This window comes from Athene cunicularia (genome assembly GCF_003259725.1).
Source record: "Athene cunicularia isolate RWA chromosome 2 unlocalized genomic scaffold, athCun1 chr2_part1, whole genome shotgun sequence".
Taxonomy (NCBI): domain Eukaryota; kingdom Metazoa; phylum Chordata; class Aves; order Strigiformes; family Strigidae; genus Athene; species Athene cunicularia.
This window is the reverse complement of record NW_020799095.1, coordinates 75,932,273-75,959,645: the sequence shown is the minus strand read 5'-3', so window position 1 is coordinate 75,959,645 and position 27,373 is coordinate 75,932,273. Positions and strand designations below refer to the sequence as shown.

General features: G+C 37.4%; 1 protein-coding gene across 7 annotated transcripts in view; it reads right to left on the bottom strand.

The window, feature by feature from the left end:
* Positions 1–27,373, bottom strand: part of LOC113476639 (catenin delta-2) — a 266,375-nt gene that overhangs the window by 125,194 nt on the left and 113,808 nt on the right. For all 7 annotated transcript variants that reach the window (XM_026842472.1, XM_026842471.1, XM_026842466.1 and 4 more), the window contains one exon: positions 13,389–13,572. In XM_026842472.1, coding sequence (XP_026698273.1) covers positions 13,389–13,572 — 184 coding nt within the window. The remainder of the gene's footprint in view (positions 1–13,388; positions 13,573–27,373) is intronic.

The window sequence follows — 27,373 nt, the reverse complement described above, 5'->3', positions numbered from 1 at the left end:
CCCCCCCCCCCCCCCCCCCCCCCCCCGATGCATATGTATCTGTCTTCGTGGTTTATTAGCAGGTAATGATATATTTTCATTATAGATAATAATAATATCAAAGTATTTTAAAGTACCTATCCATTTGGAGGAGGAAATGGTAAAACAAACTGATTATTTACAGGTCATCCGTGTATACACAAATGTGATGTATAACAGTAGTATGCCTCTAATCAACCAGTACACTTCATGCAGGTGCCTAGTTAAGCAAGACACTTAAAACAAGTCATAAATTGCTTTTATAAACAAAGGAAGGTGACTGATTTCTCTGAACTCCTCCAAGGTGGATATGCTGCCTACTTAACTTTGGGTACCTCAGATTTCTTGACTGAAACCCAAACAAAAAGATCCCTAAATTAAAATAAAAAAAAATTTAAAAATCTGGGAAATGGGATTAATTCAGTGCTCAAAGACTCTTCTAGTTCACTTTTCTACAATCTAAATAAAGGCAAAACCAAAATGACCAGTCCTCTCAAAAGTAAAGCAAAAAAGCAAAAAAAACAAACACATTGTTCCTATAAAAACAATTAAATATCCCCACATCATTCGTGTAAAATTTCAGTTCAGAAAAAGTCATCATGGATGTGAACTTCCCCCTCCCTCGTCTCAGTGCTGGTGTTCCCAGTGGCAGCCACAGTCCAGCTGATTTTGCTGGTGGATCCTGTGCCTCTGTGTGGATCAGTTGTCCTCAGTGACCTCTGCAACACAGTGACAGGGAAGGGTGACATGACTGTGCTGAGGAGTGGGCTAAGGAGGACCACACTGCTTTCAAGACAAATGATGTCTAGCATAGAAGACATCACCCTAGTTACATCACTGTCCTTGGTGTGAAGTTAATGAAGCTGCATCTTCCTTCTTAAATTTGCCCCAGTTGATCCTTTTCTTGTGCACAGCAAATACTCACACTAACTTGTAACAGTTTGTTTCTGCCACTTGGTTATGGTGTAGGTGAATGTAAACAGAGCCATTACTCTCTTCTGTGCTTCATTTATCACACGGGCTATAAAAAGGATGACCTCTCACCTGCATCCAGTTTGTTAACTAAATACAAGATCTCCCTTGTTTCTGTGGTGTTATGAAACTTAAATACTTCTGAGGTCACAAGCTGTGCCGAACGCCAGGCAGCCTTAGGTCTACGTAGAGACTTCAAGTGCTCACCTGAGCAGCCTGGACTGCAATCAGACTGCAAGCACAGGCAGCTAACTGTAACACGTAAGTACCTACCAAAAGTACAGACGATATTGTGCATTTTCTCATATTTGCATAGATTAGAAGACACTCCTTTGAAGTCTGGCAACCAAAGACAGCAGGTATGAATCAAAATCAATGCATCTGACCAGTCTACTGAAAAATGTCCTAAACACAAATTACATAAAGTGAACTCAGGGAAATAATATTTTTTTGTGAATAAAATATTGTCATTTTGTACTTTATTATGTATTTCTAACTCATTAGGGGATTAAAAAAAGCCCCACCCACATTTGCATATGCACATACTTACATTGTGCCCTTTCATGACTATCTTTTTTGAAACACTTTGCAAGTATTGTACTTCTGCTCATAGTAAATCAGATATAAAGATGGATGAATGACAGCAGGCGAAGAGGAGGAGGTATTTCACAATGCTACTGTCCTTCAAGAGAAAATGCTGAAGCTGTAACCAACTAACTATAATAAATGAGTACCTGACAAAAAGAAATGAACTGTGAAAGTAAAAAAGCTACACTAGGATGAATACTTCAGAGTTACTTTGTCACAGAAATCCTCTGTATGTAGTATGCAATCCTAGCTGAAAATACTATCAAGAAGATGTTAAATGTTTTCATATGGTACATACAGATGCAGTTAAAATGCACAATTATTATTATTTAAAAAGAAGATGTTCTTTCTTTCCAAGGGTAACTTTCTCAACAATAATAAAGAACTTGAAAATACAATATGAAACTAATTTAGGGAAGGCAACAGGAAAAAAACTTAAAACGCACAAACCTCTAGTATCTTTAACTGATTTTTAAAGAGGAAAGTCTTCTACCCTGCCTGCCATATTAGGCAGAAACTTAGCACAGACTTTGCTGGCAGAAGACGGGAAAATCCTCTCGTGCTGTTCCGTTGTTGCCTTTCTGAGGTGATGTCTGCAAAACTGTGTATCAGTGAGCTACAGCTGGAAGTCAGCATCACCTTGCTTTAGCTTTGAATGCTCTCACATACCTAAATTAGATAGAAGTGATGAAATGAATTAGTGAATGCCTTTTAACTTCAGTCTTTATAAAAGTCTAAATTTACTCCCAGATTAACTGTCCATTTTGCTAATCCTCTCAGAACGGGGGAAATCCATTTGACTGCAAGTAATGAACTTCATCTTTCTTCCTTGAAGCATTCTTACTAGGTTGTCCTCTCTACTCAAGGAAAAATCTCACAAAGTGCTAAAACTCCTCTATGGAGAAGTGTAGGGACTGTAAGAACACAAACTCAACACTCTCTAGGCAAAGTTAAACGGAAGATGACATCCAGAAATGATCTGCTGCTGTTCAGTCTTCAGCTAAGATATCGTGATTGGACTGTAAACTAAGCAGGCTTGGCAATCTGCAGCTTATTCCATCAGATCCCCCAGAAGCAGTGTTTTTATTTATTTACTTAACTAATCAGGAGGCTTCCTGGAAAAATAGTTCCAAAACAGATAAAAATAATAACATTTGTAAGTGTGGTTAGTGGCGACTGCAGGTCTTATGGGTTCTGGTGCTAAGGATATTACTGGAGAGTGTTTCTCAGGAGCTCTCAAGTAGATCATCAACTTGCAGAAATGTGGAATGCCATCAAAGCCTTCTTGCAGGAAAAGACTTGAGCACTGGCTCAACTTGAGCTGCTGGCATTAATTACTCCTGAGCTTGAAGTGAGACAGTTCACATGCCCAAAATATTCTGAAAGGGTGTGATAAAATGTTTACTCTGTGATGTTGGCTGGCTTATCCAGAAGGATGAAGCAAGCTCAGCACACTTCAAACAGATATCTCTACTGAAAATCCTCAGACTGAGCAAAGAAACCAAATGATCTTCTTACTCCTAAGGGAAGTTTCTTCAGATTTGAAGCAGTCTATCATAAGATAATGAGGTAAAGCTGCAGAAGTATGCCCTTCCTTTCCTTTACTATGCAGAGCCATGTGTTTTCATATGTTCCTTTTTGATATTGCCTAGTAATGCAAACAGTTTTAAGAGGAGAAAAGCTAGTTAATATACAAATAAAGCTATTAGCTCCGAAGAACCTGAACCTTACTGAATATTACTCTGTTATCTTTGATGGAACTGAGAGGGCATACAAACTCTGGACGATCGTGTTTTTCATCTTCCTTGCGTAAATAAATCATCATCCTCTATCATCAGTCACCATGACTGTGAGTAGTGATACAGACTTGTCACAATCAGGTTTTCTCTCATGCTGAGACAAATAGTATTTTCTGTGGAACCAGACTATACCAGTTTTTCAAAGTACCCATTTGAAAAGGACTGTCCAGGATTTTGGATAGTCTGTAAAGCAACAACAAAGGTGCACTCTGTTTCCCACTGACAACTGTGGCCCTTGTGATTCTTTCCAATGGGCCCAGACAGGTGAGGCACAATTGGCTCCATCTCTTCAGCTTCCCACGCAGTGGCTGCGCTGTGGATGCGTTGACATGTTCTAAAACACATGAGGCGCCACACAGGCTTGGGTACTCTTCCCAAAAAAGAAAATACCTGTGCCACTGTGATACTTGACTATCACAGCTGGCCAGCAAGAAGGAGGCCCATTATAGTCAGCTGGGCTGCGAGTCAGCTCAAATCAAGTCAGCAGGCCACCAAGATTCAGATCATACTTTACTAGAGTGTCTGCCAAGCTAACACTCACTACTGCATAAACGAAAACTGTTCTGAAATGAAATCCCCCTCCCCAGAATCTAAGCCCTTTCACAAACCAAACAATTTCACTTTCTTCAGAGCACTCACATCCACACAGGTTAATCCTCTGACAGAAGGAAATGTAAATTAACACTACCTAACCATGCAAATATGAGTGGACATTTAATTTTCATATTAGGCCCTTGTTAACAGCGGGCATTCAACCTGAAAGGAATTAAACCCACCAAAAGCTGGGAAAATAGTCGTTCAAAAGATACTTGAGATATTCAACACATCCCTAACCCAAGGCTATGGTACACCATAAGTCATTCAAGTCTAAGAGGCAGCAGCTGTCAGTTTTGTCATCGTTGCTGAGACTAAGAATAGTGTAAAATGAAAGCAAAGGTACTAAGGCACATTCATTCTTTTCATATGTGTGTGTATGATTTCCAGCAACAGTAAATTACAGGAATAACACACTTCTGCCATAGCACAAGTAAATATTTATAACTGTATGACACCCAGATAAGTTATTTTGGTTTTATTTTCTGTAAAAACCCCACATACATTCATGTTACGGAGAATAAAAGATCCTGGTTGGAGAATAGGAAATAAATTTCAGCTAGGTCCTAAATTAGCACTCTCTGATGTATAGGTCCAATATTTCTAATTTGTATCCAAACATGGAGGCACACTGAAATATGAATGAGTTTCCATGTTTGCCCAGGCATCACTTACATAACATTATAAAGATGGATGTTGACAGGTCACTTTTTGGCTATCTCAGTGCAAAATCAATACATTGGGAGTTCCTTCTGCATCTGAGGGCAGATTTAGGCAGAGTAGCCCAGCGTCTCTTATCAGAGTACACCACCAAAGCTTGTTAGATGCTTTTAAGAATAGGAGAGAAAAAAGTGTCTGGAACTATGCCGCAATATTTTTAAGACCAAGTAAGAATACAAAAGCCTTCCATAACATCAGTTTAAAGCCAAAATATCTGGTTGAGATTTTGATCAACTTGAGCTCAGAATGAACTTCCAGCGCTACGTGGAATTTGTAGCATCAATTTGATAGGCTGAAGTAATCCTTTTACCAGAAATGCTGAAAAAGCATTAAACTTCAGAGTGCTATTTGAATACCACTGCTATAATTAATACAGTATGACCTTGTATAAACCTTATAAATTTGTTCATGAATATGCAAAGTGGGAGTAACTGCACTGTGAAGAAAAAGTGGGGTGCTTAAGTATCTGACACAGCTACACATTTAATTCTGTTGGTACTTCTCCCTTGAGTATCTTCTGATTAAAAATATTACAGCAGCAATCAGAGGACACTGATCTCCCTCACCCTGAATCCTAACATTAGATTTTTATTTCAGCTACATTTCTGAACGATTGCACCATTCAGTAAGGAACAATCTCTCTCACACCTTTCAGAATTTTGCCTCCAAAACTTTATGCTTAACTGGGATGCAAACATTGTGGCCTCTAAGATTGCTTTGTGACTTTTTTCTGGACTGGACCTTTAGCTTCTCGATAAGGTGAAATACTTTCCACAGCAGACTGACTCTTACTAATTTCCTGTGATTTTTCCTGTTTTGGTCTGTGGTTGAAAGACTAGGAATATGGCTGTAAAATATGCAGTGGACATTTACACATGAGCTAGATAAAGTTTCAGGCCCTTTTAAAAATAAATTTTGCATAGTTTATGACCATGAAAGAAGCCTGTCTGCAAGTTTTTAATTGGGGTGCCTGAAATTTGGCACTTAAACTCATTATCAACAACATCAAAAGTAAAAATTATTTTCAGAGCTGGTAAATCAGTGATAGTCTAGAAATACTCAAAGCCTCTAAAAAACAGGTTCTTCTATAGACACCTACTCATTGATTAAAATGCCTGCCATTAGGTAAATGCCACTTCAGAGTCTACTCCTTTCTATCTTGTTTTAAAACACAAGAAATAGCAGTTCAGCTCATTTTTCCTCCTGTGAACTATGTTTCTGTATGGTAGTCTGGGAGGCATTATCAAACTTATTGAAGACAGTTTTTCAAAATTCATCTTGTACAAGTAATATAGAACTTCTGAGCTAATATATTTAAAAGTAAGCAAAATGCCATTCAGCTTTAACCTCGAAAGACAAGATGTAGAAGTTGTGATCAAGATACTTTCATTTATATTAAACTGGAAATTATCTGGTAGTCGTTCGTACAGTACATGTCAGGAATCCTTCTCAGTTTCTTCAAAATAATGGAGAATTTGTCACTAGCCCCTCTTTTTGTTGCTGGGACCCAGAAGCATAAATGATATGATTTTAATAAAAAATTTTTAGTGAAAAGGGATTTAACTTCACAAAATCAGACATTAAAGGTAAACTTTTCTTAGCTTCTTGACAAGGCTTTTCTCTGCACTTACTTTCAACTCCAGATCCTAGAGAAATTTCCAAACTGAGGAGAGCTCTCAGGAGACTGTATTTGTTTAGCAGTGGACACACCCGTATAGCCAGTAAAACCCTGGAGTATGGGAACTCCCTAACTTGATTTAACATCTTAGTTGTGGCCAAATGAAGTTTAACACATGGTGTGCAAGTCTGCAGACTATGTAAAGTATAATGTGTTTCACAATACATTCATAGAATATAGCTAAATTAATTGGCATCAAATCTGCTGATATGTTGATCCTTGGATATTAATCACACTAGCTGTGTAATTTTAATGGATCAAAATGTACTAACAAGAGAAGAACAGTGGTGATTACCCCTTTTTCCAGGATAAGACTGGATTTGAGGGGTAAGAGGATAAAAAATGCAGGTTTGGATCTGGACAGCTTCCTCTCTACAAGTGGATAATCCCGATTCAGTATCCCTCTAGGTAGTTGTCTCTCTCCCATGCCTCTTCTCTGCTGGAACTGGTTATAGTAAAAGTTCCTCCCTTGAGTAGGCTGACAGTGGAAATACATAATTAATATGAGTTTTTGATTCTGACAGGCTTCTTAATGGAGCATGGGCTTTCTGTTATCTGATGCACAAGATTGCAAGGTCAGACTGGGAAGAGCTCCTGGTCTCTAGAAAAAGCAAGGGAAATACTGAGACAGGCTGGCAAGTCCTACATCTCTATATCCACTACAGCATACAAAGGGATGGACAAAATCATAGAATCATAGAATCATTCAGGTTGGAAAAGATCCTTGGGATCATCAAGTCCAACCATCAGCCCTACTCTACAAAGTTCTCCCCTACACCATATCCCCCAACATCTCATCCAAACGACCCTTAAACACATCCAGGGATGGTGACTCCTCCACCTCCCTGGGCAGCCTATTCCACTGTCTGACCACTCCTTCTGTGAAATTTTTTTCCTAATGTCCAGTCTGAACCTCCCCTGTTGCAGGTTAAAGCCATTCCCCCTTGTTCTGTCACTAATCACCTGTGAGAAGAGACCAGCACCAACCTCTCTACAATGTCCTTCCAGGTAGCTGTAGAGAGTGATGAGGTCTCCCCTCAGCCTTCTCCTCCTCAAACTAAACAGTTCCAGCTCCTTCAATCACTCCTCATAGGATTTGTTCTCCAGACCCTTCACCAGCTTCGTTGCCCTCCTCTGCACTCGCTCCAGCACCTCGATATCTCTCTCGTATTGAGGTGCCCAAAACTGGACACAACACTCCAGGTGTGGCCTCACCAGTGCAGAGCACAGGGGGACTGTCACCTCCCTACTTCTGCTGGTCACACTATTTCTGATACAAGCCAGGATGCCGTTGGCTTTCTTGGCCACCTGGGCACACTGCTGGCTCATGTTCAGCTGCTTGTCAATTAGAACCCCCAGATCCTTCTCTTCCAGACAGCTCTCCAGCCACACCTCCCCAAGCCTGTAGCCATGCTGGGGGTTGTTGTGGCCCAAGGGCAGGACCTGGCACTTGGCCTTGTTGAAGCTCATGCCGTTAACGTTGGCCCGCTGATCCAATCTATCCAAGTCTCTCTAGTGCCTCCCTATCTTCACACAGATCGACTCTCCTGCTTACCTTGGTGTCATCTGTGAATTTACTGATATGTCCTTATCAAGATCATCAATAAAGATGTTGAACAGAAATGGTCCCAACACCAAGCCCTGAGGAACACCACTTGTGACTGGCCACCAGCTGGATTTATCTCCACTGACCACGACTCTCTGGGACCGTCCATCCAGCCAGTGCTTGATCCAGCAGACCATTCGCTCATCCAGGCCATGAACAGCCATTTTTTCTATGAGAATCCTATGGGGAACTGTGTTGAATGTTTTTTGAAAATCCAGGTAGACAATATCCACATCTTTTCCCTTGTCCAAATGTGAGTGTGCTGTTGATAGGAGAATGATAAAACCACCAGCAAAGGTCCTGGTCCTACTGTAAGAAGCCAGCTGTGTTTATACACGACTGAAGATATTCAGAACTTTCACCAGTCAGGAGAAATAGAAACATATTTTAGCTTCAATAACCAGCCCTTTTATATCTGTATGTATATGCATAGAAACACACATATACACATGCATACATGCATGTATCAGTTTATTGAGAAACATGTTTCCCACATACATATAAGAAAGTTCCTTTGTTTCACACACATAAGAATGTTTCTTCATATATATGTATAGTTCTTTAGAAACTAAACACATGATGAATAATAACAGTCTATGCTATTTATTTTATGCTGCCCCACATCTTCCTTTTGTCAGTATGAAGCAGAATGTTATATTCAAAACTAATTATAGAAATTCCTACAAACATGAATCAATAGACTTTGGATGCTTATAAGAGATCCGGAGGAGAAATAAGACAATGGGATAAATGCATTAGCTGTAAATGTCTGTGAAACAGATAATTCATCCACAAAACAGTTAAAAACTTGATATTCAGGCTTCACAGCGAACACAAATTGTTTTATCAAGGTAATTTGTTCTTTCCAAAAGTTGATCTATCCAGAAAATAGGAATGGGTGAGTTACATTCTATTCATGTTTTAAAAGCAATTTTCCCCTTTTCTTTTCTACTCTGAGAGCTTGCTACGTATTTTTTCAGCTGAAAAATAAGTAATGGTATTTTGTGAAAGGTTTGACGAGTATGAAAGTATGAAGTATGAAAATCTAAAAGTTATGAAACTTTATAAACCAAATGTACTTGAATTACTCTCCCATAAAATTTTTAATCAACTAACAGGGGGAAATAAATATTTTAATAGAACTTCGATTTTCACAATTGTGTCTGTACCTTCAGTGTATGATGAGAAATTAAGCAGAAAATGGAAGAAATGAAAAGATAGCATTTTACGATTTTACATGTAAATCCAGATGAGAATCTTAAAACAGTAAATCCTTAAAATTCTTTAAAGCCCTCAGATGAGGTTCTCTCAACTTAAATTCACCTTAAATTCATGGAAAAAAACAAGGTTCCAGACTGTTGAAAATAACTCTTGAAAAGATTTTTTGTCTGGGTTTTCTTCAGGTAGTCTTGGACAGAGATCTAGTTTTGTGATAAGTAAGCTTGACGCTCCAACATTAAGACAACATTATGCAGTGTGTCTCCTGTTGATTTTTAAATTTCAGATTAGTGATTGTAAAACCCCTGCTATAAAGAACTGGGGTTCCAAATTCAGTTTTCACCTGACTTCCCCTAAAAATTCTAAATGAATCACAAACTCTAAACCAAAGATACAGTATTTCCCCAACACAAATAAAGCAGTCACAGGAAAACCAAAAGGAAGAAACGAAGTTAAACTTTCACATAGCTTAATGAGGTAAGGTACTAGTACCTCAGTGGGGAGGCAAGTAAATTGGGTGATTATTCTCCCACATGCCACACTGAGGTCTGGCAATTTATGAAAGATGAATATTAAGATTAAATTTGTAAGTGATAGGTATAACATTGTATTTAGAGCTCTGAATTATCTAAACCATTTCAAAGTATTCCAGTTATGTAAAATTAATTAGTACAATATTGTGTTACAGCTATTTTCTTTTTTTTTTTTTTTTTTTTTTTTTGTTTCAAATTATACAAGTAAGCTAAGTGCAGTTTGTAAATAATGTCTTTAAGGAAAAAAGGAAATAACAGAAAAGGAAGGTCTGATGTTGCCGCTGTCTTTCATATGATTTCATATACTGATTTCAGCTGGATTACTGTGGGACTGAAGTTGCAGACATAACTTGGTTAAGATTGATAATGAATAGGTTGTACTAAAATCTGTAGTTAATAAGCAACTTTTTAATTGAAAAAGCATACAAAACTCATCAAGAAACTGAGAAAAGGGAAGATCAGCAGAAAGAATAATAATTCACATACTATAGTGAAAAAACACAAAACAAATATCTGACTGTTCCTATATAATGGCCATTGCAAACTACTTAGCATTGTATATGGGATGGATTATATTACAGCACCTCTCAGATCTTGTTTAAGGTTTTCAGCAGTGAATGAATCAGAAAACCAAAGGCACAGAAGACTAAAACACCACACCACCCCCACCACCCTCCTCAATCCTCCTGGTGTATTTGCTAGCTTTAAACCTGATGTGATACAAACCGATGTCTCTAAAATCTGTCAGCATTACGGATTCAGAAATATTTGTCAAGTATTCTGAACACAACTACTTTTCCTATGATTCTGAGCATTGTCACTGATAATCCTGATGCAACTGAATTTTAACCAGTGTCCCTTCAAAAACAAAGTTTAGCAAAATTAGAAAAAGAGAACAACAGAGAACAATCAAACCAGAGTCTTAGAAGAAATTATCCCATGGAAGATGATGACGACAGACTTTTCTATTTACCAGATGAACAGAGCACTATCTAAGACATCAACCACATTACATCTTCTTGATCTACATTACCTCCCTTGTCCACTGAGATCTTGAAATGGAAATATGAGGCTTGTAATTAGTCAAGTGGAAAGTGTGAGAGCTGTTCAGTTTATTGGGGGTGGTGGGTATTTAGGGAATGCTAGCTAAGGTACTACCTGCACAGAGCGTGCGCTACTCCAATGACCTCCACAGAGCCTTCTAATCTTTTCTTTCTGACATTGACTGTTTTGTCCAGCCTACAGCCCCGTTATCTTACATGAATTTAACACAAGAATTCAGTTACCACCTCAGAGGTCAACTTACACTTTTCTCTCTTGCACAAACTCAAACTTGACGTTTTGTTCAGAGAGAGATTATCAACAGTGACTGGGGAAAGGTAAACAAGAAAGTTCCGGCTGGTGTGAAGCAAAAATTCAACCCTCTCCAAATGTTTTGGCTTTGCCAAAGAGCATCCATATAGACTAAGTGGGATGAAATTATCTAAAGAAGATGGATGAAGGCCAAATAAATATCTGAAGCCATTAGAGAGGACAGAAAGATGCATCTGGGAAACAGGAAGGGTTTGATACCAGAAAGATATTAAAAAGCCATACTATGGTGGAACGGCCTGGGTTTAGAAAGAAGACCAACCTGCTGAGGACAGTCATTAGAGCTGCTGTTACAGCTACCTGGGAAGGATTCAAGAGTTATAATATGCACAGTCTTTTGCAGGCAGATATGAGCTTATTTTGCACGAGCTGACCAGAAGCCATTCTGCTGTGACAGCATACCATCAAGCACTTGGTAGTAAGCCTTGCTGCAAAGCAGTGTGTATTAGATCAGGCAACGTACCATTCTCATGTGGCCCCAGGTCCTCAGGCTGACCAGTGCAGGCTACAGTAAGCTCACATCAGTTTGCAAATGGGCGTGCACATACGCTCACAAAAAAAAAAAAAAAGAAAAAAAAAGAAAAAAAAAGAAAAAAAAAGAAAAAAAAAGAAAAAAAAAAAAAAAGAAAGATTTCAAGACCAGTGTGCAACGAATCCATCAACTATGAGGTGGGAAGAACTGAGGTTTGCAGGATCAGGGATGGACATCAGTCCCTGAGAAGCAGTTGGGAAAAATTAACAGGAGGATAGATCTTATGGTGTGGGGAGACCAACACTGGACATGCTCATTCTGAGCAGGGGCATTGTGAAGTCCCAAATTTATAATGGACACTTCTTTCAGAGGCAGCTCTTTAACTGAGATGGGTTAAACATCGGAAGTGTGAGACATATAACATGGCACAGGTCCTTATGGAATGACTTCTGTCACAGTGATTTGACCAACATTTTTCAAATAATTCGAATGCAGTGCAACATAATTATACTACCAAACTCTTTTCAAAATCAGTACAACTCGGGTACAAATGCCTAGCTTCAGTAACACATCCTAACACAGCTGGTATTTGCATATACATACCTGCATCTCAGTCCAATACAAGTATATTTGCAATATGGAAGTTATTACTGTCTGTCTTTCATTCTCTTCCAATTACACATAAACAGTCAATAATAATTTTTACATTTTCTGTTAAACTTTTCCAGTACTAATTCTGAAAGGGAGACATTTCATTTGATGAAAAAGCACAAAGACAAAAAGGTGCTTGCTTTGTAAAAAATATTGCTATTTTACTTTGCCTCCTATCAATGCTTTTTTTTACTTAGCTCTTTGAGAGATATCTGTTTCAGATGTAGCATAAAACATACACTGTATTACTGATATATATTTTTCTCACAACAATTTCCCTGTGATATAAGTAAAAATATTAACTAATTGATTTTCACATATCTCAGGCAGATTACCGAATCTTCAATATACAAGGAGAAAAAAAAAAAATCAATGGTTGAAAGAACTTGCCTAATGTTAAAATGTTTAAACACAATGATAAGGACTGCAAGTCAGAAATTGCTATGACTCAATCTTTTTGTAAGGTTTTGTCAGAACTGAAACTCTTCTTACTCATCCTATTTTCATTCTCACATCTACAGCGATTTTTAGGAATGGACAGATCATATTGCACATATTTATATAAGTGCACCTTGGTGTTGCATATACAAGTTTGGCATACGAATATAAACATAAATAAATACCATACTTGCTAAGAATCTGTTTGAGTATTCTAGTTGCACAATGTTAGATTGGTTGGTCTCTTATTGAAATCCATTTCTCATCTTCACAGAGCAGAAAAAATACACTTTATATATTTATCATAACTCCAGCAATGGCATCTGGAACCCGTAAGGCACGTTACTTTTTGTGAGCATCTTCATTACTTTTTGTGCTGATTAAATTGGGTGTAATAGTAAGAACATATTGACTTCACTTAAGCAACTGGGGAAATGGGACAAATTTACAAGGAGAAAAATGTCTGTAATATACAAGCTTGGATGAGAAGACTGGTCAAAACTGCTAAGAAAAGTAAAATAGAAAACCCACAGCGATGCTTATAGAGATTGCTTTTTGAATGGCCTGAAGCTTGTTTCCTAATTAATTTCCAACTTCAAGTTTACAGCACTGAAAATCATCGTCTTTGCTGACACACAAACCAATTATTTACTTTACAGATGCCTAAGAATAAGAAATACCAATTCAAAGCAAGATGATTAAGGCAAAGCAAATGTTATGCAGTACTCACCTTAGGCACCCAGTGGCATTGCGCAGCACCTGTGATGAATGGAGTTGTATTTTATGATCATCCTGGAGTGGAGAGTTTTCCCAACCAGAGTGAGGGATGATCACTGCATTGGTCAACACTGTGAGGGCATCCTGGATGATTGGCATTTTCAGTGCATCACAGGAGGATAGGTTCCAGAGAACTCCTACCAAAAAAGCAAGTGACTAATAATTAACACTTCTGCAAAAAAGACTGAAAAGTTTTCATTTTTAAAAAAAAATATTACAGAACATTTCAAATTATTGATGTTCTTAACAAAGCTGTTTCTGTCAAGAAAAAGAAGACTACATTGTAAGTGGACCTCAACAACACCTGCACACTTCGGCAGTGAGAATACAGCTTTGAATATACAAGAATTATTCACAGCAACACTGAAAACTTCTCAGAGCTAAGCCTAAAAGCTGAGAAGCTAGTTATGATCTAGGCCTATTTAGGTTGTGAACCACACACGGAATGAAGGAGCATTATCTGCATTTTTTAATGGTTTGGCCTTCAGATTTCTTCCTTCTAAATAATATTAATAAAAAACAATAGCAGAAAATAGGTTCTGATTTATGCTAAGACTATCACTGTTGACAGATACGCATTGAGAGAACAAAACCCCAACTCTGTGTTCAATTTATTGAAAGTAATGGTCTAGGCTGGTTGGTACTACCAAAGCAAAAAGGCTTCCTTCACAATCTGATACAGCACTATGGTATTATCCCAGCCTTCAACATTTTTTATATTGTAAATATTTTACTCTACAACATTACAGAATATTACCATTTTTGCACAGAAACAACAAGTTTAAGGTGCAACTCACAAAGAGATTTACTGGAATTTAAAAAACCCCTTTCTGCTAAAATTCATAATGTGCCATAGAAAAGGAAGAGCAATCGAGAGCCAAAGCTTTCTGAGTGCAGCTGCAAGAACCAGGGCCACTGATGTGTATCACACAGAAAGCAGGCAAGAAATTGTTGGGGGCAAAAGAGAACCTGTTTTCCATTCCCTTGTATATATTTGTATATTTACTTGAAAAGCACATTTGATTTTCGTGCTGTGCCAAGAGCCTGCTGCTGCTGGGCAGCTACTAGTGCTGGGGGAAGCTGGCTGGCAATACACTTCTCAGAAGAAGCAGAGGTCTTTATTTTAGCCCAGCGTCCTCCCCAGAGCATCTGGAAGAGCAAGGCTGCCTCTTCCTCCCTCTTCCCTTGCCAGCATATGTCCTCTTCTCTAGAGCCCACCCCTATTCCTTCCTGCTTTCCTTTCTGCAGTGACAGTAGCCTGGCCCCACACCTAACCTTGAGTGGCAAAACTGAGTTATGCCTTTATGCCTATCAAGTCTTGAAGCAACACAGAGAAAGATTATAATCATCATATACACGAGGTTACAAATACGAACATTACACTACGAAAAACCAAAGTGAGTGGTGGTGGGAGGAAACTGCCAAAGGCCTCAAGAATGTACACTCAGACATTTATAAATATAAGCAGCGAGAATACCATTGCTCAAGGCTTTCTTTAGCATTCTGTGTTTTGAAGGAGAGGTGTAATTAACAGGAATCAACACACATTTTTGGGTTTCCCTTTAAAACTAATTACATCTATGGGGAGACTGTTTCAGTTATATAATTTCATGGTTTAATTATTTTATATGAAAGTGTATGCAAAGACAGCAATGCAGCTTAATGTATTTTTTTGTTTAGCATACTAATAAAAAAACTCCAAGCCACCTTAAAATAATCTGTACACGGTAAAAAGGCAGAAACTGATAGACTTCAGCTACAGACAAAATAAAAAAAAAAGAAACAGATATCAGAATACTGTTAATTTTCTAATTTTAAAATTGCTGCTTTAAAGGGAAAGAGTCTGTGCATGAATTCTCTTCTGAATGCCTTTATGAAAAGTAATACCATATTTAAATGAATAAAGACCTTCATAAAGATATTTATACTTGTTTTTCTAGGACCTATTTTTGGTAAGCTCTATTGGCACATCTACTGTTCCTGAAATACTAGGTATTTTGCTGGTTTTAGTACAAACAACGATGTGGCTGCCTTTCTTTTACATTTATCTAGGCAGGTGCAAATGATGTGCATGGTGTAGAAGTAGAGAATCAGAATGCAAATCTTTCCTCCTTCAATGTCCAATTTAGTTCTTACGCAAGACAATGTGAAGAACTGAAGAAGTCCTATTTTGGAAATGAAGCAGAAAAGAGTGCTTTGATGACAACAAAACAGTACTTTGGGCTTCAAGAACTAGTCATGAACTGGAAAAGCATAAAAAAAACCCAAAGAAGCAAACATAAGAGCTCTGTCTAGCAAAATGCTTAAAAATGTGTATGCCTACACTCTTTTCTATTCACTCTAGGTTCCTGCTAATTAAAAGCAAATTCACATAAACATTGTGAGAAGTTGGTATTTAGCAATAGTTGAGATGCCCAGAAATATTCTTTAAATCCTTTTTCTCCATTTAAAATCCACTTGACTCTGCAAACGAGATTTTGCTCAATAAACTGCCATAGCAACAGGGGAGCTCCAAATACAAATAAAACCTTACATATTCATCCAAGAGCCAAAAAGTGGGGTCTGGTTTCACTAACTGGAAATTAAACCTCACAGTAAGAGGATGAAGGGATCACCAGACTAAATTAGCTGTTCTACCTTCTCCTCAAATGACTGTAAGGCAAAGCAGAATCAAGCAAAATGGCACTGCCCAGTAGGCCTGACAGTTTTCAAATTTTTTCACCTCACAAGACAGTTTTAAGGAGTAAGATAATCTTCTTCCACCCTAGAACAATACATTTCATTTAATTTTAAGTCTTTGAATACTACCGACCACATTAATAAAAAAAAAAAAAAGTAATATTCTGACAAATTATAATTTATTCTCACAAGTAGTGGAGTCTGCTACTTGCTGAGGTTGGCATTTTAAGTGTCTTCTTGTACCCTTCCTTAATTAAGAATTTGCAATTATGAAAGGGCACTGGCAATTCACTTTCCATTACTTTTGCTAAGGATGACCTGGAGCTAGATTTATGTGGGACCTAAGAAGAAGATCCATTGTCTTGACTTTGCAAGGGAAAGTGATAATAAAATAAAGCTTTCACCTGAGGCATCTTCCATTATGGAGCTAACTCTTCTCCATATGACCCTGAGAGTATTTTTCAAGCATGTATGCATTACATGCCCTTTACAACTATAGTAAGAAGCTGGTGACTGAGATCATTTGCCACCTTACTCTGAAAGCCCTGACTGAATTGGGTTTCTGAGGACAATAAGCAAATCTGGAATAGCCTCAGAGGTGCCTTGACTTCCCCCTAAATCATTTGTGTGTCATCAGCTGCCCACAGGAAGGGACTGGACTTGGCATACCAGTGATTCATCATGAATAGTGGGGGCCATCCTGCTGTATATATACTGGATGTGAGCTGTTAATCCAACAACTCAGTAGTCCAACTCAACAGTTTAGCATCCATAGACTGACTCCTGGGAGACAAGGGGAAATAAGGAACTAATCAGATCAGTGTTGAACATCTCTTACTCGATCACTTGCATTAACAGCATTTTATCTCCTCCTCGCTTTTAGGGTTGTGAGGCATTCAGAGTAGGAATTCTGTCTCCCCAGTTGAAGATCACTTTAGGCTGTGTTGGATGCTCCCTAGAAAGAGCTTACACCAGACTGACTATGTGTATTTGCAGGTTGAAGTTTTTCACCCTTACATATAACAAACTGAAACGCACCAAAAAAAGTATCTTGCAATCTCATTGAGCTGGTTCCAGTTGGAAGATAGATTTTGGGTCCAAGTACCAATTACCAGTCTTGCAGACATCAGATGAAGGACTCTTAGAGGACTCTATGGGAATGCTTGCTAAGGAGGTCTTTCTGTACCAGGTTACATCTTCTGGAGTAGTTTATCAGAGGACATGCATCTACTATGTTCAACAGTACATTTAATGCACTAAATGTAAATTATCTTTTCTAAGAAGGCGTCTCACAGATAACAACAATCAAAAAACCAGCTATAAATTTTGAAAAAGGTTATAAGCAACCTTTTCAAAGATGTAACTGTACAGATACAGTTCATAAGAAAAACTACACATAGGTCTTAGTTAAGGCAATTTAGATTTGTTGTCACTGGAAGAGGGAATTGAGAGAACAGAGAACCAGGAAAACTTTGATTTGTCTTTCTCTTAGCCCAAGTCCAGAAGACTGAAGACAAGACCAACCCTTACAAAAGCACAGTCCAGGTTGATGAGATGTTACTAATACTTAGTAGACAGCTTATCCACCATGCTTTCAGCTTAGAAACAGCACTCCTTTTTACATAAATTAATTTAAGCTATTGCACTAGATATCGCATCACTTACCCTAAAGAAGCAAAGCAAAATGTTTTAGAAAATTGAAGTCACCCAATTTAATGAAGCAGTCTGAGCCAAAAACTCATCATCTCTGAATCAGGCTGGAGCTCAAATTCATCCCGATTAAACTCTTCAATGCATTTTTTAGCCAGTGTTCTACTTAGAACTGATAATCGCATTTGTATATTTATAGTCAGATGTAACGAAAGACCTGATGAGCCACATGCTATCCTTATTCCATTCAAAGTTAAGAAAATTGAGATCATACACTTCCATGCAAAAAATAACACCCTAGCAAGAGAGCATGTGCAAACCCACTAAAGTCTAAACAACTACTCAGTGCATGATTTAATGCTACCTCAAATTATGACTTTTATATATATATAAACAAGCCTCTTAAAACAACTTGGACTACAAATATAAATGGAAACCAAGAAACTGGAAAAGTCAGCTTTTCCAAAAAGCATCTCCCCTGTCACACTGCCACTAAGTATTTTATTTTTTTTGTGCTGCAAAAGATGTACTTTGCCAAATAAATTATAGGGTAAAAGGATCTTAAGTAAACAAATATTATTGGGAAAACAAGACTTTGACTCTTCTTAATTTGATATATTTAGGTCTACCTTAAATTTCTACTAAGATTTTGCTTATTTAATATTCCTTGTAAAAACAAAACCCTAAAGGTCTTCAAACTCATCTAGGTTCATCTTTTCCATCTCAATTTAATAGTTTGGTCATGGACTGGTGCGGAATGCCATTTGGTAGTGCTGGGAGACTGCATACCCGGAAGAGTGAACATGGCATTGGCAGGCTTTTTTGTTTATATGCTGAAGGCACAGATACTACAGGGAATTTTCCTCATGAACACAACAATTAAGACTGAAATCTGAGAGCTAAATACCCTGCACAGAAGCCAAGCACAAGGGATCTTTTGCTGGAGTCCTTAGGAAAAACATCTACCCAATGCTCTCAAGTATTAGAAAAGTAATTTGCTGGATCTTACTGTGGTTTTGATATTCAAAACCCCCTGTAATTGCAGAGCTGGACCAGTGGCAGTAGGGTATGGGCTCCTGATATTACTGCTGTAAAGACGCTGAATACCAACCGCTACATTTCTTAATACAAAGTGCATTAAGACTTCACACCCAGCTCAGCCATTAAGGTGAGGAGTTGGTCTCAGTAACAGACTTTCTGTAGGCAACAAAAAGTGGCTGATGTGAATTCTGGCACCTGAACAATTCACAGCATGTGAAAAGAGGTCCTAAAAAGCACACTATAATAATAAGTTTAAAATTGGCATATCAGAGGAGGAATTTTCAGCAATTTTCTTGAACTAATTTTTTTGTGTGGTTACTGAATGCATACCTATGCACACCTTCCTGTAATTCACTTATTTACATGCACAGAGGTGGTTTTCTATCTGTGTGTAAGATGACCCATGAAAAGTGAAAATTGAAAGAGACTGGGTTTCAGTAAAAGTCATAAGCAGGCAGGAGTTTAAGGAACAGTAAACGAAGCTGTAGCCAGATGATTTTTTTTCCCTTTTGCAGTCACTCACAGCCTTAACAAAGCAAAAACTTCCACAGAGACTAGAGATTATTGTGTTTTTTTAAAAAATTACAAACACAGCTTGATCTTGACTACATACAAGTACATGACTACATGTAAGTAATACAATAATTTCTTCTGACAAGTTAACTCTATCTTTCTCAATTACTGCTCTTTTCATTCCAAAATTACATGTAGGATTTTATTAATACCAAAAGGAGGGACCAATTTAAATACTGCTTGCAAACAAATTCTGTCCAAATGCTATTGCGTTAACCGAAGAAGTCCATATTCTTCTCATGGAACTGAATTTTGACCTAACGTTGCTGCTTTCTTCCTGTTGCCCACTATAAAATAATGTATGACTGTGGAAGGGAAGAACTGTCATACAAGAATGTTAGACAATTACTAGCTTTAATGTTAGACAGCAGTGGAGTTACTAGAAGAGTTGACTAAAGTTACTGTGGAAAGACCAGTGGTTCCTGATTAACTTGTTTTCCTAACTGATGAAATTAAACTGGTCCCATAAAACACAGAAGCCAAACCAAAACTAATTCATTCTAAGTGAGATAAACACAAAAGTAAATCAACTGTTTTCAAACAAAATTAAATCCTAACACATGACTCATGCCAATACCATTCCAATTAAATGCTTTATTAGAAATCAAGGAAGCAAAACAAGGATGCATATATGAATGGAAAGATTTGTTTTCCGTGCTTACACATGTATTTTATGAAATAATGTTTTACAGCCCCGAAAATCCAAATATATGTAACAGACCCTAATACAGAGACTAAAACTGTCATACTTACAACTGAAGATCAAATTACAGCTCTAAGCACCAAACTCCTTTCTCACAAGAACCAATTAGGAAATTAGTCCTATCTATAAAGTCGCATCTACATGCAAAATGAAAGGCTCAAAAAAAAAAAAAAAAAAAAAAAGGAAAAACTTATTTACTAGCTAAATCTTAAAAGTACTATCAAGATAAAGACAACACTGAGAATAAGATTGTTTGGGAGGGACAAAGAGAGGTTGGCTTATGAACCTAAAAATTAAAATTAGTGGCCACCGTGAAAAAAGTGATTTCATCACAAAAGAAAAATGTTTCAGTATATCCTCGAACTTTCATTTTGTAAAGAAAAAGTGAAATACTGAAATCTGTTCCTAAACAAAACCTATTTTCTAAATAAAATTTAAGTACTCTGTGTTGCAAATGGCAAACATTTCAAACTACAGAGTGTTTTTAAATTGCCACTATTTCAATAGTCCATCACTCAGGCAGGGGCATCAAAATTATATGCCCAGCTGAATTTTTCCAAAGGATTACTACTTCCTGAAAAAGTTCAATGCAGCTGTTATGTTAAGCCATATGCTGCAACAGATGTCCTCTATTTATCACTCCAGATTGCCTTGTTTGATATTGCCTCTGAAACTTAAATTTGACCAATGTAAAAAAAAAAAAAAAAAAAAAAAGGCCAAAAATTGGTTTAATTGCCCTATGAATCAGAACAACTTGAATGAATTTTCTGTAGAAGATGCATCTCACTGTTTGTACAAGGGAAAAATAGTTGTCTCCCACTTAGATGTGGAAGTTGTTGTGGTTCATACATGGGAGTGATCGCAGTGCCAGAGAGAAAAGGAGAGCAAAAAGTGACCACCCTGGGAAGCAGGGAGAAGGATACAGACTGTGATGGGAAAATTGATGAAAATATCCCCAAGCAGACCCCTAAGAAAGAGGAGAGAGGGACTCCCCTGCCAGTGGCATCTCACTGGTCCCAGGCAAGACCTCGGCACCCCAGTGACTTGTTATGGCTCTCCCCCGTTCACCTCCAGGGAAAAAGGCACTGCAAACCTAAGGGAGGTTTTGTATCGCTGTTTTTTATCAGTATGTTCCCTTTTACCTGTAATAATACTTTGAATGCAACATCTTACACAATAAATCAGTGGCCTGGCCTGTTGCTAAGAAAGCAGGGCAGAAGATTTTAGAAAGCATCTATTTTAAAACCTCTGCTTATTTAGCTGCTAGCAGCAGGGGGTGAAGTAGTTAAACTTGTAATTCTGAAAAAGTCAAAAATGACTCTTCACGAATACAACAAATCCTATCGGTGGGTTTTCCCATTTTCAGAGCCAAAACAGTGACAGCATACGAAGAAAAGGGATAAAGCTTGTTTTATAATTAGACAGTAAATTGTAATAGATTTTGTATAAAATGACTCAGTTGAACTGTCAATATTGTTTGCATAAGTGTTATTTGATAAGACAGCATCATTTCTGAACCAGACTACACAATTTATTAAATTACTTTTAGATTTGCTGTTACATATGAGCTATAAATAGGATGTGTTTTGAATGGCTCTGGAATTTCTTAAATGTCTTGTAGCCTGTAGGTTGGAAATCAGTTTCCCAACAACTTAGGGAGCTGTACAGCCTTTTACCTTCCCGGTTTGTAAGGAAAATGGCTACAAAGATTTGGTGTCTCAGTAAGTGATAATACAATGGGTTCATAGGAAGACTTTATAAAATGCCAATTAATTCCTGCTCTGAATTTGTTTGGAAATCACTCCCAAATTTCTACATGTGATAACAGAGTTTTTCTGTAGGTGATGCTAAAATCTAAGCTTTAAACTTTGCCAGACTGTAGAATTATACCGTAAAGCACAAGGGTGTTCCTCCTTACACAGATGTACCTTGTTATAGTGCATCCACCGCTTGTGAAGTCTGGAAAAGTACAAATAGATATTTACAGTATTTTCTAAAAATTATGATGATGCAATAATTGATTTTTGAAGACTCTCTGTAAAACCTTAAATTAACTGATTACTAGGGTAGAAAAGCAGAGTAGCCCTGCAGCCCACCAACCATTCCACTGCCATTGCCAGTAACAGGACAGAGGGTTTGTACTACCTTGGTGAGACCTCTGAAGCTGAGCTGCTTTAAGTTGTGTTGGGACACTTGGACCTTTAGCTTGATTAACTCTAGCAGCTGCTTCTGCAGACCAAGTGGCTTAATTTGTTTTGCTGTTGCTTAGCTTTGCATAATGCTGTGGCACAAGCTTAATTTTATCAAGGTAGCAGTAACGAGTAGTTTTTCTGTGTCCAGCAAATTCTTGATTACCCTTTTTCCCCACAACAAGATTTGAAATGTAACAGCAAGGAACCACAACCCATTCCATGCAAATTTTGAGCTGTGAGATGAAATGCATGTTTTTACTGCAATCTGAGACTTGCTGGAGATTTGTCAGAGTTTGACGTTTTATATGAAATTCTCACTGGCTCACAAGACTCAGAGCAGAGTTTGAAGAATACCTTGATTAAAAGTATCTCCAGCAATGGGAGGGAGTCAAACTATTATGTAGCATTTGGGAACTGAAAAGGCTTTTGTACTTGAATAAAGAAATACTGAAATATGTAATGCCTCATTCAGCCATTGGCTTCAATCCAGAGTAAACACATAAGAATTTTCAGCACACAAATAATTTTGTTTATGTTGAAAACAAATGTTATTTAAACCACCTAATTAGAAGCAAATTAGTACAAAAGATTTAATCAACTTTTAAAACCGATTGTGGTAGAATATTGTACTTACAATAACATCCATTTAAAGAAAGAGTAGGAAAGATTATTAGATCTACTCAGTACCCTTCAAATCTCCCTTTTGAATGAAAAGCATTTAAAACATATGCAAATTTCAGTCCCTAAGCAAGTAGATTTGAAAATTGTTAATCTTATCCTAAATCTACTATTTAAAAAATAATTAAGTTTAAAGTCTGTAAATCACCTGCCTCTGTGCTTGGTAAGTTCCTCTCTGCACTTTAAAGTTATTACAGAGAATTTGCTTATCTGCAGAGGAGAAACTAAGCAAGAAATGAATGAAAATTTTTTTGCCAAAATCAAAACAAACACTTCTGGAAGCCGGGTTTTGTGCTAGCAGTTATCTATCTCCACACTTTACCTTCCTAATTTCCTTGACTTGACAGGACACAGTAATTGGATGTTGGAGGTGGAGGAGAAGCTAATTCACAGAGCTCCATCTTAAGAGGTATTTGTATACTTTCTGCATTTATCCCATGTCTTCATTTTAACTACATACAGTTATGAGTCCCTAATGATATTTGGCAGTCTAATTCTCTTAGCTTAGCATATATTGAACCAAATTTACATCAACCTTCTAGCAGCAGCATTACCATAGTTACACCATCATGACAATTTAAGCAGTAGATGGATTTTCATGTTGTCTGTTTGAAAAGTTTGTAATATACAGGATATGTATCTGAACCTAAAATGTATTTTATCTTTATAATCTAATTCTCAGCTAATGTAATACTGAAATCTTCTCTTTGGATCCCAAAGCAACTCACTTTACACATTTATTTTCCTACCTATCTTTTCATACTAAATATCAACAGTTGCTACTTCATTAGGCCTTTCACTGTCCAGTCTTCCTTATACTTGCATTGCTCCATTACAAAACTTCAATATAATGAAGAAATGGGATATTTAACATGAGCAACACTGGAATGACATCTAATACAAACCTGAAAAAAAAAAAAAGGAATATAATAGAGATTTTAAGAATTGCATCAAGGTGAAATGTTGTAAGAATGCAACTCTTGGATTGTTTTGATTCTTCACTTAAGTCTGTGGGAAAGTCACCTCAGAGTGGGATAAAACATCCTTTCCTCATTTTCAAATCAAATTTCAAAAAAATGGTAGGGCTACAAATAGTTGCCACCTCTAAATGAATGTTTATATCACAATAAAATTTCACATCTGTGTTTATACACTCCAGTAACTAAGCTAACGTCAAGGGCACTTTTGCAGAAAATTATTAAATTGATAAACTGCTTCAAGATCCTAAGTACTAAATAGTCATCCCTTTGCCATAATATTGTTAAATAAGATTTACTACATAAAAATCACAATGTAATACCTTACAAAGTCCAATTAGAAAATAACATGACAAATAGGAAACAACTGCAGGCATGTGGTTTTGACTTTGGGAACTCCCAACAGAAGAATTGCCATTGTTCCAGGAAGGTAAAACTTCTCAAGAATTGGTCAGAATTACCTAAAAATGTGAAATCATAATAAAACTGCCACTGAAGTAAGCCAGAAGGTCCATTTAGGTAGAATACTCTCTTAAACCTGCATTACACATCACTGCAGGCTCACTAACTTGCAATTGCGCTGATTAGCAAAGACACATGCAAAGCTCAAAGGGACCTTCTGGAGTGTCTTGACCGACCTGCCAACAATTTATGCACATATTAATAAGCAGTGTGCAATCAAAAGGAGGTTTAAACTGCAGCGGTTACCTCAAACCAGTTCGATATAAGGAAGACAACATATAATTGCTTTCAGGAACACTTGACAGACTATCAATAAGGTTATAAATACCTCATTATAAATATGTGGCATCTGTTAAAAAAAGAACAAAAATGAAAAAAACAACTACATAATAATGTTGCATAACATAGGGTGACAACAGAGGACCAACCAAGCCAAAACACAAACTGGCCACAGATAAAATCAAAGACAACACTAATAAATATTGGAATCTCCAAAGTAAATGAAAATTTTTTCATGTCCAACCTGACCATGGGCCAGATACAATTGGACAACCAGTGCTTCTTTGAAAGGAACATTATCTATAAAACATCTTATAATTTTTGCAGCAATGGAATATAAGCTTTTTGATTCAGTGAATAAAAGCGTGAAGGAAATACAGAGGGTCTTCATCTATCTACATACAGTATATATGCATAGTATTAGATAGTTTGTGCCTTTTAATTTTTTTTTTTGTAAATGTGTTAATTTTCAGAATTTATATATTTTCAGTAGACAACTGTTAAATCTCTGACACCTTAAAGTCAACCAAAATAAGCAGCAGGCTGTCTGTCAGCATAGGAAAAAACAATTTCCCATGTCATTATTTATAGCTATATTTTTTTATCATCATGTGCTTTCTAAAAGTGGATCATCGACTTTTACCTTTCAATCAAATATGGTATATACAGTTTGAAAACAGGTGATACAGTGATGTATCTTTAAACGGAGTTGTTTCTCATTCAGCTAGCTTATTGTTCATAGGCAGAAACTGTGTTTCTAGTTGTGACGATTTTGTTTGTCAAAATGAGAACAGCAGTTTAAATCATTTTGTCTGAGACAGGTACCCAGTTATCAGATGGAGCTGATGGAGCAAGGAGCAAGCGTAGGTTGAATCTAGCAACAGCTGCTTGACCTCACCTTCTTCAAAAGGCATCAATGGGATTCCTGTGTTATCCTTGCTAACACTTCACATTTTTCAGGTCATTTTTTTTCCTGATAGTAAAACAAATAGAAAGAATGCTAAAATAGAATTTTGTGGAAGGGTTCATAATTAACTTGGAAAAGGCAAGACGATCAGAAATCAGTTACTCATTATCATTATTAACAAGTGAAAACATTTTTTTCTACCATCTGCAGGATCTGTGGTAATTCTGTGTTCTTGTCTATATATATTTATTAGGAAAGTGTTAACATTTTATTATTTTAAAAGAGAAGGCTTTTATTTGTTCCCTTAACAGGAGCTACTGTGGAAACTAGTAGCACAGTGCTGAGGTGAAAAGATGGCTAAATTAAGTGTGGTGCATTCAGCTTACACTGATTTAATTTACAGACCTACATGAAACAAGATTTTGTAATTCAAGTTCTCCTTAAGTTTCTGGAAATTTCCAGAGGCTGTAGGCTATGTTGAAATCTCTATTTCTATCAGAGTGTTTCACTTCTGCATAAATATAATATATCCATTTGTATACCTCAGTTTATCCCAGTTCTCCTAGTAAAAAACAGTGACTATGGAAGCGTTTCTGGAAGAGTAATCTTTCAATACTTTAGGAAGTATTTCCTGGGCATTAACACCCTTTAATTTCACAACAACCAGGCAGCACACTTCCCTCATGCCTTCTACATGGGAGCCTGCACTGAAGCTGTTTGCTCCATGTGAGAAAGCGCTGAAGCTCTATCACTTTGCAATAAGGTTCAGTTTGTGCAATCCAAACATTTCAGCATGTTAAGGTTTTCCAGTATTAGCCTAAGACCTCTGCTACTGAGGAGGAGAAAGATGAGATAAACGAAGAAGTGAAAAATTGTAAAACTGTTTTGGAGAGATTATGGCAGAAAGAAATCTCTGGAAAAGAGGAAAAGTCACAAATGGCGCCGAAGGCAATCCTGACAAGCAAGGAGCTACTGGGATAGAAAGCTGGTCTGCAGGTTTAAATACCCTTCCAAAACCAGTCTTGAGATAGCTGGAAATTGAAATTATAATCTCCTTAGATAGAAGCAATAAGAAGGAAGAAAATGTGCATGTCTGAAGAAGGAACCAATATTATAACTGGCTCTGGCGGGAGTGTGCTTCACGGTACTTGGGGCAGACGATGAAAGCTTTGCTACTGTTCAAACAGACTGAGCTGCTAAAAACCTCTTGGGCCCCTATTTCTTCCCTCACAGCTAAGTGCCTACTCAGAGTGATTCACACCTTCATCTTGCCAGATTTCTGGACAGGTCATTTAGAGTCGATAGGCTCAGTTCCCCATCTGTACAACTGAGATAATGACACTTCCACACCTAAGAGAAGCACTCTGGGGACAAATGCTGGAGGAGTATTTAGGGGTGACAATGACAGAGCTTAGATGAATTCCTAAGGCAGGAACTTTGTGCCCTCTCTAAAAGTAACAAACAGCTTTTATGTAGACAGGATGCACAATGAACATGAGATGGAAAGGATGCAGGTATTATGTTTATTTCTAAAACACACATTTGCTATTATTTTCTCTCTATTTCCCTCCGGCTATGGTGGCACTACTGAAATACTTCTCTTCCTGTCACCTCGACTTAGGTGGGAAGCAGAAGGAGCTTCTTTTACTTTCTCTTGTGCCCACCACCAGGCCAAATTTTTTCATTACTGAGGCAGCTGCTGCAGAAGCTATCTTTCCTTCCCTAAAAAGGACAGAGGGAAGGACTTTTAACGGGGGTAACTGTCACACTACAACACTTCACAAAAAAGCAAATGAG